This window comes from Triticum aestivum, chromosome 6A (assembly GCF_018294505.1).
Source record: "Triticum aestivum cultivar Chinese Spring chromosome 6A, IWGSC CS RefSeq v2.1, whole genome shotgun sequence".
Taxonomy (NCBI): domain Eukaryota; kingdom Viridiplantae; phylum Streptophyta; class Magnoliopsida; order Poales; family Poaceae; genus Triticum; species Triticum aestivum.
Genome location: NC_057809.1, coordinates 52,902,806 through 52,914,428, shown reverse-complemented (window position 1 = coordinate 52,914,428; position 11,623 = coordinate 52,902,806). Strand labels below are relative to the sequence as shown.

Below are 11,623 nucleotides of genomic sequence, written 5' to 3'. Positions count from 1 at the left end.
CATTTTCATCTTTTTAGGTTATGACAGATGGGCGCGCTGCATGTGCGTTGCAACATGGGAGCTTTCCCTTTTTTTAGATCCATTTATTCAAAACATTTTATCTTTTAAACCGTGCATCCAATCTTGAATCGTTTTCACCATTGGTTTCCTCGCGTCGAGATCTTGAAATCTAGATCCCATGCTGATAGGTTTTGATTTTTTCTAGAAAAAACCAGACTAAAAAACTGAACCGGAAGCATGTTTTTTCTTTCGTGAGAGGCACGGTTTTGCTTCCGCGAGAGGCACGGCCGTGCCTCTCGCGGAAGCAAAACCGTGCCTCTCACGAAAGCAAAAAAAACACATTTTTTTCTATTTCCGGGAGGCACAACCATGCCTCTCGTGTAAGTACAATTGTGCTTCTCGTGGAAGTAAAACCATGCCTCTCATGAAAAAAAAACACATTTTTTCGTTTCCGAGAGGTATGCCCGTGCCTCTCACGAAAGAAAAAAAGATAAATTGCGTATTTTTTCGTTTCCGAAAGGCACGGCCATGTCCCTCGCGGAAGCAAAACCGTGCCGCTAACGAAAGAAAAACCGTGTCTCTCGCAGAAACAAATTTATACCTCTTGTGGAAGCAAAACCATGCCTCTCATGGAAAAATTGCGTTTTTTCTTTCAATTTTTTTCCTGATTTTTTTTTGAAAAGCTAAGAAAGAAAAGTGGAAAACTGAAAGGCGAAAGATCATCTAAAAAGCCAAAAATACGTGCGGAAAAATAATTTTTTCAGAAAGAGCGTTTAGAGCGCGACACATGGCGGCGGCTGTGGCGCGCTTTCACCCCATCCCATGTGATTGTTGGGGAGGCTCTCGAAGGAGCACTCCTCAACAGTTTTTTTTAGGGGAATGCTCCTGGCTGGCTCTAAGAGACTTCGATGTACAGTATCGAGTTCCGTCTGGTTAGCGAGCCGGCCTTATTGAATTTATAACGGGCTGGGCTAGGTTGGGCCTCACTTCGGTGACCTACCCCAAACCCCACTTCAGTTCACTAGCCCACCCCTCTCGTCCTGTCTCCCGTTCTTCTCCGACCACCCGACTCGCCGGCCGCCACCTTCCCATTTACCGCCCCGCCGGCCGCCACCCACCGCTTCCGCCTTCCCATTTACCACCCCGCCGCCGCAGCAAGACCACCACATACCTCTCCGACCAATACATGCTCCAGAGATGCCACTTACTCCGACCTGTTTCCTCCCCCCTCCTCCGCCGCCGCCCCATCCACTCCTCCGCTCCGCCCCAAGCCGACGGCGAGGTCGGCGCCGCGACCGACACCACTCTACTAGGCCGTCTCACTCGCCTCCTCCTCCTCCACCGCTTCCCCGCCGTCTCCCGCCTCCTCTCCTCCTCCCCGCTCACACACGCCCTCCTCCACGCCGCCCTCCGCCGCGTCCGCCTCGACCCGGACGCCGCCCTCCACCTCTTCCGCCTTGCCCCGTACCGCCCCTCCCTCCTCGCCCACGCCCAGCTCCTTCACATCCTCGCCCACGCCCGCCGCCTGCCCGCCGCGCGCGCCCTCGTCGCCTCGCTCCTCTCCGCCCGCTCCAGCTCCGCAGCCCCATCCCTCTTCCCCCACCTCGCCGAGGTGTACAAAGACTTCTCCTTCTCCGCCGCCTCCTTCGACCTGCTCCTCCGAGCCCACGCAGACGCTGGCCAGCTTACCGACGCCCTCCACGTGTTCGATGAAATGGGGAAGTTCGGGTGCCGCCGCACCCTGCGGTCCTGCAACCGCCTGCTCAACCAGCTTGTACAGGCTGGGGATGTGGGCACCGCGGTGGCTGTGTTTGAGCAGATGCGGTGTGATGGTACACTGCCGGACGAGTTCACGGTGGCCATCATGGCAAAGGCGTACTGCAGGGATGGGAGGGTGGCACAAGCAGTGGATTTCGTGCAGGACACGGAGAGGATGGGTGTGGAGGTGAACCTTGTGGCATATCATGCGGTTATGGATGGGTATTGTGGAGTAGGACAGGCCGAGGCTGCGAGAAGGATTTTGCTGTCACTGGAGAGTAAGGGTCTGTCACCGAATGTTGTGACATATACCTTACTTGTAAAGGGTTACTGTAAGGAGGGGAGGGTGGAGGAGGCTGAGAGGGTGGTAAGGGAAATGAAAGAAAATGAGAAGATTGTGGTTGACGAGGTAGCCTATGGTGCGGTGATCAATGGCTATTGCCAAAGGGGAAGAATGGAAGATGCCAACAGGGTAAGAGCTGAGATGATTGATGTCGGACTGCAGGTTAATTTGTTTGTGTACAACACACTGATCAATGGATATTGCAAGTTGGGGAGGATGTTTGAAGTAGAGAAACTTTTACAGGAGATGGAGGACAGAGGGGTGAGTCTGGATAAATACAGTTACAATACTCTAGTAGATGGGTATTGCAGAAATGGTTCCATGAACAAGGCATTTGCAACCTGTGATATGATGGTAAGGAATGGGTTCGCAGGAACAACACTAACATATAACACGCTATTGAATGGTTTTTGCTCACGTGGTGCTATTGATGATGCACTTAAATTGTGGTTCTTGATGTTGAAGAGAGGAGTAGTGCCTAATGAAATTAGCTGTAGCACACTGCTGGATGGTTTCTTCAAAGCAGGTAAAACCGAGAAGGCCTTGAACCTTTGGAAGGAAACCTTAGCAAGGGGTTTGGGAAGAAACGTGGTTACAGTTAACACAGTTATCAATGGGCTGTGTAAGATTAGGAGGATGGTTGAAGCAGAGGAGCTATTTGGTAGGATGAAGGAATGGAGATGTCCTGCTGACAGCTTGACTTACAGAACACTAATTGATGGTTACTGTAAAATAGGTGACCTGGATAGAGCTACTCAAATTAGGGTTGACATGGAACATTTAGGCTTTGCTCCTTCAGTTGAAATGTTCAATTCTTTCATAACCGGATTCTTTGTAGCTAGGCAAAGTGGCAAGGTGAATGATATCGTTGTTGAAATGACTGCAAAGGGATTTTCTCCTAATACAGTCACTTATGGAGCCCTGATAGCTGGATGGTGTAAAGAGGGCAATCTGCATGATGCCTATGATTTGTATTTTGAAATGGCCGAGAAAGGTCTGGCTCCAAATCTCTTCATCTGCAGTGCTTTAGTGAGCTGTTTCTATAGACAGGGAAAGGTTGATGAGGCAAATTTGATGTTGCAAAATCTTGTCGGCACAGACATGATTCCAAACTGCAGTGCAAACACGCTTGATATTGGTAAAGTAGCACATGTCATTGAATCTGTTGCTGGCGGAAATCATCAGTCTGCAAAAATTATGTGGAACATTGTTATTTTTGGGCTGTGCAAATTGGGTAGAGTTTCAGATGCTAGAAATTTGTTTGAGGATCTGAAAGTAAAGGGATTCGTTCCTGATAACTACACTTATTCTAGCCTCATTCATGGTTGCTCTGCCTCAGGTTTTGTCGATGTAGCTTTTGGCCTGAGGGATGCGATGTTGGGCGTTGGTCTTACTCCAAATATCGTAACATACAATTCTCTCATCTATGGCCTCTGCAAGTCTGGGAATGTTCAAAGGGCAGTTAGTCTTTTCAGTAAGTTGCAATCAAAGGGTATGTCCCCTAATGCTATCACCTATAATACCCTGATTGATGGACATTGCAAGGATGGTAATACAACTGAAGCCTTCAAGTTAAAACAAAAGATGATCGAGCAAGGTATTCAGCCTAATGTATTCACCTATTCTATACTGATCCATGGTCTCTGTACTCAAGGGTATATGGAAGAAGCAATCAAGCTTCTGGATCAAATGATTGAGAATAATGTGGATCCAAATTATGTTACATATTGGACACTGATTCAAGGTTATGTTCGGTGTGGTAATATGAAAGAGATTTCCAAGCTTTACAATGAGATGCATATCCGTGGACTTCTGCCTGCCAATGGTACTGGACATGTAAAACATGCAGATCCTGTTGTAATTTGTAAACAGCCAGAATGTAAATATGGACAGTGCTAACTTTTTGTTTGTGTATATATACTTTTCATTACTTGGAAGATGTTGGTTAGTTATGGCTTGCATGAGAAAGCAAATCACAAGACTCCACCTCAACTTTCAATGAATCGATAAGTTATCATTACCTCATTTTCTTGTATAAATTTAGTCTGATCTGTTTTTTTCCTGCTTATTTTTATTTCACGTATTAGTCTACTTAGTGTTAGGGATCATGTTTCACAAACCAGCTTTTTGTAAAATCAGAAGCTTCAAAGGTCTAGGTGAATGCACTGGAAGAAAATGTTCCGCTTTCTGCATCACACATTATCCTTTTTGTCCTACAACCGAGGGAGTACTCATGCAATCCATGTTCATCTTTGGATCGATTTTATTAGGTCACTGTCTCGAGAGGTTTTAAAGGTGGTGGATATCATGCAAACTTCTCCAGTCAAGAAGAGGATGAAGGTAACACTCTTTTGTATCATCATTCAGAGCTTCAAAGTGGCACTCTTGGGTGATAGTCTTTGATATAGATGGAAGGGAGAATATAAATTATTTTGTTGGGTTTAAGTGTTCTTTTCACATTCACAAGTGTATTTGGATGTGCCTTTGAGTTGTTGTCTATTTAATCAGCAAACCAGGTGTTATTGTTGTTTGTATCTGCACCGTAGGATTGCTAGGAATATGAGGATCCAAAACTCGTTAGATAGTATTAATGATTCTGTTAGTTCTACCAGTCGATGCTGAGTTGCTGACCTTCAAATATGTTATTCATGGCTTGTCTACTTATGCTATTGTTAGAAAAAATGGATAACCTGAGGAATGTTTTATTTTATATCTCTAAGAACAATTGTTTTGGTGAAGAGATTTTCAATGCATATAGGTAACATGCCATGTACGGTGTACCCTTCTTGCTCTTTATCTGGCTTTTCAAGGTGCCAAATATCACATTTGTGGCACATGTTTTCTGTCTTTTGTAGGTGCAAATAGTTCAATAGATAAATCATGGTCAAGAAGTGTATGTCTTAGATTATAGAGCCTCCATTATATGCTGCACAAAATCCTGATTTATGGTCAAGTGCACTAAAATTAAATGAACATCATGCAATGCTCTTCATTCTGCTCACCATAGCATGAGCATAACATGTAGAACTATGCCTTAAGAACAATACTACATAAGCGATCATAATGCAGGAATGAAATATATTCTCCATCACATTTGTTAACCATGGTTAGGTGGTCATATATAGCCAAGAATCAAGCAATGGTCCCAGCACAATACAAACAAAGAATTTGATATTATTTACAAATAACGAAATGCTATCAAAAACTCAAACCTCCACCCTCTACAATTTTATAATGCAGCACATCCATGCATGTGAGCAAGACCTTTTCGAATAGCCTCCTGGTAAATTCTCGAGTAGATATGCACTTCGCTTAAACTTTCAACTTTCCTCGTGCTTTGTCATCATTAACCTTAATACGATTTTTTCTCACAAGTGCTCAGACGAGATAACAGGGAAGAGGTTCATTTGTTTTAGTACCACACAAAAATTCTGCCTTTTGAGATCAATTCTAATTAAAAAAGTCTCAAAGAATTTCAATGCAGCTAACATTGATCACATTGGCTTTTCCCTTGTACCTCAGACAGTTCTCAGAGCTTCCTGGCGTCATCGGAGGTGGCCTCATCGAAGATGACAGTCAGTTTCTTGCAGATAAGATGCTTTTCCTTTGTAAGGATGTCGGCCTGCATCGCCGCTGGCTTGCTGGCAATGTGCGTGCTCTGGTGGACGGAGCCTAGGGAGACACGAATCTTATGTCGGCGAGGTGGGGAATGAATAATATTCATATACAGAGCTTACACTGGGGGATCATTCACACAATAGCTTTGGTAACGTTAGAGTGCAAAGTTGTTGCATCTTTTAAGTATTTTTCTTACTATTTTGTAACATGTTGCTGTTCTATATTGTTTTTGCATTTTATTGGCAACTAACACTCTTTCTATCAGCAAATTCTTTATTTACAACTGAATTTTTATATTTTTTTTGCGGAACAATGTCATAGATGAGTTAATGCATGTTAAGTTAATTAATCTTTCTGAAGTGGAAGGACTTCGTTGAACTTGCCTATGTTTTTGGAATATGTTATGGTGTCAAGACAGAAAAAAAAATCCCTACACAGAATAGCTTTGGCGACATTATACTGGGGGATTTTGCTTAATTTTCTCTGCCAATTCGAGCATTGTTTAAATGGCTAATAAGTTCCTTAGATGTTTTAGTATTTTTTTAAATTTATCCATATGAAGTGAAGCACTAAAACATTGAAATTGCTTACAGCCTTCATGCTTGGATGGAACACTCCTTAAGGCTGATAATCGCAAGGAGAGGTACAAAAAGCACAATGCGTTTCTATTTATTGTTTTGTGTGACTTCATAATCTTTCTGTAAATTGATCCTGCACGGTCCTGCAGGTCAGAGGAGAAGAAGCACGTGGTGGACAAGCACACACCGGGGAAGCACCTGACATGGCATCACACTTCTGTACACCGTGGCCATCTGCACATGAATAGGCAAGATTGTGCGCAGCAAGAGGCGTGCCACTATTTACCTCCAGGTACTACATATCCAGTGAGTAACTCATATTTAATTGTCGGGTAAGTAAATATGTCATGGTCAGAAGTCATTGGCTATGTGCTACGCATAGCCATTCCTCGAAACTGGAAGTTGGAACAGTACAATCTGCAATCCTGTCATAAAGCACATTGCGCATTCAATTGTTTTCAAGGACAATAGGTTTTTTAATCTTCCTCTCACTGTGAAAATGAACCTTGCACTCAGCGGATGATTTGAACTACGTGTTCAGTAACAGCGCTAAGCTTCATAGGGTGACTAAGGTTTGATGGGATAACACTATACAAGCATGATCTTTAGGTAGAACAGATATATGGCCTGTCCAGTTTTATTGTCTCATCGAGTTTAAGGCATTGGATATCCTTCTCAGAAAATAGCATTTCCCCCATGTGATCTGGATATGTTGCATTTGCCCCATGTGAGAGAAATATCATTTTGATATCCTCCTGAGAAAATAACAGTCTTCGCAAGATAAAGCTAACAGTACACCATCTGTTATTGGTTATTAGAGTATATGCTAATTTTGCATTTGCATGCCTGCTGGTTTATGATGGCATTGAAAGATAAGAGCCCTATGCATATCTTGCTTGCACCTGTTCGGATTTCCTGTTTTGGTGCTAGATTGTTGTCCATGAGGTCTTATCGATTGATTCAATAGTTCTAGGAACTAAAGAAATCTAAAGGCGCATATGTTATCTAATTTTGTGGTGCTTTCAGCTTTGATCTTACAACTGAACCTGAATACGAGTACTACTTACTTGGATGGCTAAACTTGGAAGTCAGAAACTAAATCTGTGACCCCTGTGTTGCCCCCTCGATAAAAATGTACATTGAGGTCAGCTATCTTGACCGTCACTTTTTTTCGTTTCAGTGCAGCATGACCATATGACATGAAGTTTTATCATTGCTCCTTGGCATACTACTAATAGTTATGTGTCATCTAAAAATCTGGCGAACTGTTGTGATAGATTAAGGGGCTATGGGCAGCTACACTTCATGATTTTCCTCGTTAATATCCATATATTTTTGTCAATGTCTTACACAAAATTTTGGCTATAGACCGCACAAAGTGATCTTACCTGCGCTATAGGGTTCAGATGTGCGTATGACTAGATGAACATTTTCATTTCTGGTCATGGTTGCAGCAAGCTATAAGAAACTATATATCCAATAAAATTCAAGTTACACTGAAACCACTTTTAGAGTTTTAATTGAGAATTTCTCAAAATTTACCGTATGTTGGCACGGTAATTAATTTTAATGAATATGTGTAATTTCAAGTTCACACTGATATTCTTTCGGAAGATACTAACAAAATCAACATGAATAGTGACGTTACTGTTCGTCATTATTGGAATCAGGATTTGTTTTTCCATGCATTCAAATAGCTTTGAGTTCGACTATATAAACTTTTACGCGTTTATAGAGCATTACTTCCCCAACATATGTAGGCTTTTGATAATTTGTGTAATAAACTTTGAAGTGCCTATAGTGTCCATGTCGTTTTTCCCCGTACAACCGAATATTTCCCCCAGAAAGCCATGGCTTAGCCTGGCTGAACACGTCAACCATAAACTCTTCCATCTGTCCGCTATGTCCCATTAGGGCATGGCCAGTGCATAGCCCCAGTGTGATGCCTCACATGCCATGTAGGATCGATGTCAGAAAAAGTAGGTTCGGATAGGGATGCAGGAGGCGGATGCTTGGAGAGAAAAATTGTGGTCTGGTGCATAAAGTTGGAAAAGTTGAAGTGAAGAGTAGGATGCATGTGTAATGAGAGTCTACTTTATATTATTTGATGATGCCCACTAGTAGTAGCTTGCATTGGAGAGAAAAAATCAATATAGATGCTTGAAACTACTTTTTGTCATGGGGCATCTGTATCCATATGCCACCATTGTACGTGCCCTTAGTATATAGAGTAAGATGCATATCCATGCATGACGTATATGTGCATAGGACATATCAGTTAGCTAGCCTGGCATTGTTTTGCCAGCTCAGTCAGCAGATTAACTAACTAAACAAGAAATTCTGATGACATCCAACATATGGGCGGTAATCTCTAGCATGCCAGCCAGCCAACCTATGCATTTATTTTACCTGAAGTGAAGAGCACCGCAACTCGGCCAGCCTATATATTCAGTCCAAGACGTACGATAGATAGGATAGAGCCTGTGCTAAACCCATACAAGTACATCAGTATCTGAAGATGAGCTCTCCTGGGAAGACATCGTGGCCAGAGGTGCTCCACTGGTCTGTGTACCCGGCGATGGACAAGATCAAGAGCGACAGGCCGGAGCTGACCATCGACTCGCTGCCGGTGGGCACCATCCCAGCCCCGCCGGGCTTCCAGTCGGACCGCGTCCTCGTCTTCTACCAGCAGGAGGAGGGGGTCGTCCACCGGGTCGTAGTCATCCCCGTCGTCGGCTAGCCAGCTAGTTGATCTTATACTCTTGAAATCTGTGGTGATCGGTCTGATATGACCGTTATGCAAAACAAATAAATGTACGTCTTCACAGGCACTATGTGTGTGTGTGTGTGTGTTTATATGGAGCTTGGAATAATAATCTCTCAATTGTGAACTAACCCCGGAATCCGGTGCCTATATGTACGTGTGTCCAGAGTAGTACGTGTGTCCATCACTGGGAAGAATATCAATGTAGATGTCAATGCTGAAGGAGAAGGGGTTCCAAGTAGGTGTGATAGACTCAAAGATAGAGAAGATGTGAGGCGAGAGCATCTGCTAAACACAACTATGGTTATTTTGCTGACTCTGAAAAATTACATCATACAAGTTCTTCTCTTATGCATATTACTTCACTAGTTGGCATTGATTTAGTTTGTTCTATTGATATGATAGAACACAACCTAGACATTATTACTAGCAAATTAAGGCTAGGAGTGATTTAGTCCAGCAAAGCTTGACTAAGAACTCTTTACCATCCTGCCCTGGCTCACCAGAAGTTATGGATACTGGTGATGCTTCCCTAAGTGAGTTGTGTTATGATAATGAGCATGCTGATGCTCAAATTGAAGGAGACTATTTTGCAAAAATTAAAAAGAGTTTCTCTAGTGATAAAATAATAGAAACAGTTCACCAATGCATGGTTGTGTGAAACACACTGTTTCCACGAGAGATTCCCAGCGATGTTTTGTCAATGAATTAGATGTTAAAAGATAATTGGACTTTCTGGAATCGCACGAGACCCAGAAATTTTTTATTTCAAAAATAAATAAGCTGCATGCATTAAGTGGTGGAAACGAAATTAGCAGGCACTAGTCCCCTCCAAGAGGGAGATCAAGTGGAATACTGGTTGAAATTAGCAATGACATATTTAAGACTTTACAAATTGAGATTGGGGAGTAATTTGTCAGAATTACTTCATTGGACAAAACAAAATTTTTTTTGGGGGTGGAATTTGATTACTATCTATGGTGATGCTGAACCTGTGAGGAAAGCAACCTTCTTAGCTGAATCTCTAGAGTTTATCTTGATAATACATCTGCCTTGTCTAGTTGGTGTGGATTTCAACCTATATTAGGAATGAATCTGAGAAAAATAAAACCAGATAGCATTGACCATTGGAGCTTTGCAATGCAATCATAGAGCATGCCGATTTAAGAGAATTTATTTTAATTGGTATGAATTATACATGGGACAATCTCTTAGAAACCCTACCTTTGAAAAACTTGACAATTTTTTATTTTGGCTTGATTGGGAAGAACACTACCCTCTCACCATTCTCACTTCCAGATCATACACCACTTCTTCTAGACGTACGCTAGGACTCGTACTAATAAAAAATCCATGTCTAGGACGTTGCATGGATAGAGTCAATCATATAATAGTTCAAACACAGGGGATAACTTTCCTAGCTCATATTCTTTAATCTATTTAGGCATCTATTGAGTGTGGTTTTTGTACCCACGGTGCACCCACGCAAAATAAATAAATATCAAAACACTTCAAAAAATTCTGAAACTTTGGGGGAATGTTCATCAACAAATGTTATGAGCGCTTGCATAGTTTGGTGGTCAAATAACATCCGAGAACTCTGTACAAAAAAGACAATCACTTTAGTCAAAATGTGAGTGCACTGTTTGAGCATATTTTGTAATTTTGTCTTTTTTGTACAAAACTCCTCGAATGTTATTTGACCACCAAACTTTGCAAGCGCCCATAACATTTATTGATGAACATTGCCACAAAGATTCAGATTTTTAAAAAGTGTTCTGCTATGTTTTCTTGCGTGGGTGCACCGAAGGTGGGTGCAACCAGTACTTTTCCTTGTTCCTTATATAGTTCTGCATGCTTACAATAAGAACTTGTAGATCTTGTCAAACCCTCTTATTTCAGCGGTATCCTAATGGAAATTGAGAGTGATGAAGGTACTCATTTTACAAAACACCGAAAGAAAACATTAACATTTGATGGACACATGTAATCTTCAAATTATAGTCATTCCCATTGCTATCCCGATCATGTCACCTGAGAGTTTCTAGTGAAGAACTATAACATCTGCATACAACTTGTAGGTATGAACCAAACATATAGATATTCAAGAAAAGAAATATTGTTCAAATCTGATATCATATCACTCGGCCCATACTGACAAGCATTACACATAACAAAGTTATAGTAACATCAATCACATAACTACAATGACACTCTGACATCAATCCATGATAAATCTTACAACTATTACATGATGGATCTCATCCAATTCCCATCCACTTCATGTGTCTACAGAAGATTACTCACACATGATGGTGATGATAGAGAAGGAGTTGCTACTATCGATGATCCTCTGTCCGGAGCTCAAATCTTTCTCTAGACGGCCCTCCGGCAAGATGAAAAGAGGCGGCGTCTGTCCCTGCTTCAAAGAAAATTAGGGGAAATGATTCTCTTTGTTTTTGTGACAAAAGAGGCTAAATAGGTGAAAGAGGTCAACCAGAGGAAGCCTATAGGTCCCACATGCCCCTGTGTTGCGTCCCAAGGCTAGGGCATGCGAGCCCT

At 42.2% G+C, this 11,623-nt stretch overlaps 1 protein-coding gene across 2 annotated transcripts; it reads left to right on the top strand.

Annotated features, from left to right (window-relative positions):
* Window positions 1-1,033: 1,033 nt before the first annotated feature.
* On the top strand, window positions 1,034-9,136 carry LOC123131956 (putative pentatricopeptide repeat-containing protein At1g19290). Of its 2 annotated transcripts, XR_006464429.1 has the most exons (5): window positions 1,034-3,926; window positions 4,372-4,441; window positions 5,624-5,867; window positions 6,313-6,362; window positions 6,447-9,136. XR_006464429.1 is itself a non-coding variant. In XM_044551687.1 (1 exon), the coding sequence occupies exon 1, from the start codon at window positions 1,187-1,189 to the stop codon at window positions 3,998-4,000; it is 2,814 nt and encodes a 937-aa protein (XP_044407622.1). In that variant the 5' UTR covers window positions 1,034-1,186; the 3' UTR covers window positions 4,001-4,364. The 2 variants fall into 2 exon arrangements, 1 of the variants encoding a protein (XP_044407622.1); XM_044551687.1 differs by lacking the exons at window positions 4,372-4,441; window positions 5,624-5,867; window positions 6,313-6,362; window positions 6,447-9,136 and having other exon boundaries at window positions 1,034-4,364.
* The last annotated feature ends 2,487 nt before the right edge of the window (window positions 9,137-11,623 follow it).

Coding starts and splice junctions, on each gene's coding strand:
- LOC123131956 (XM_044551687.1), top strand. CDS start 1,187: ATGCTCCAGAGATGCCACTTACTCCGACCTGTTTCCTCCCCCCTCCTC.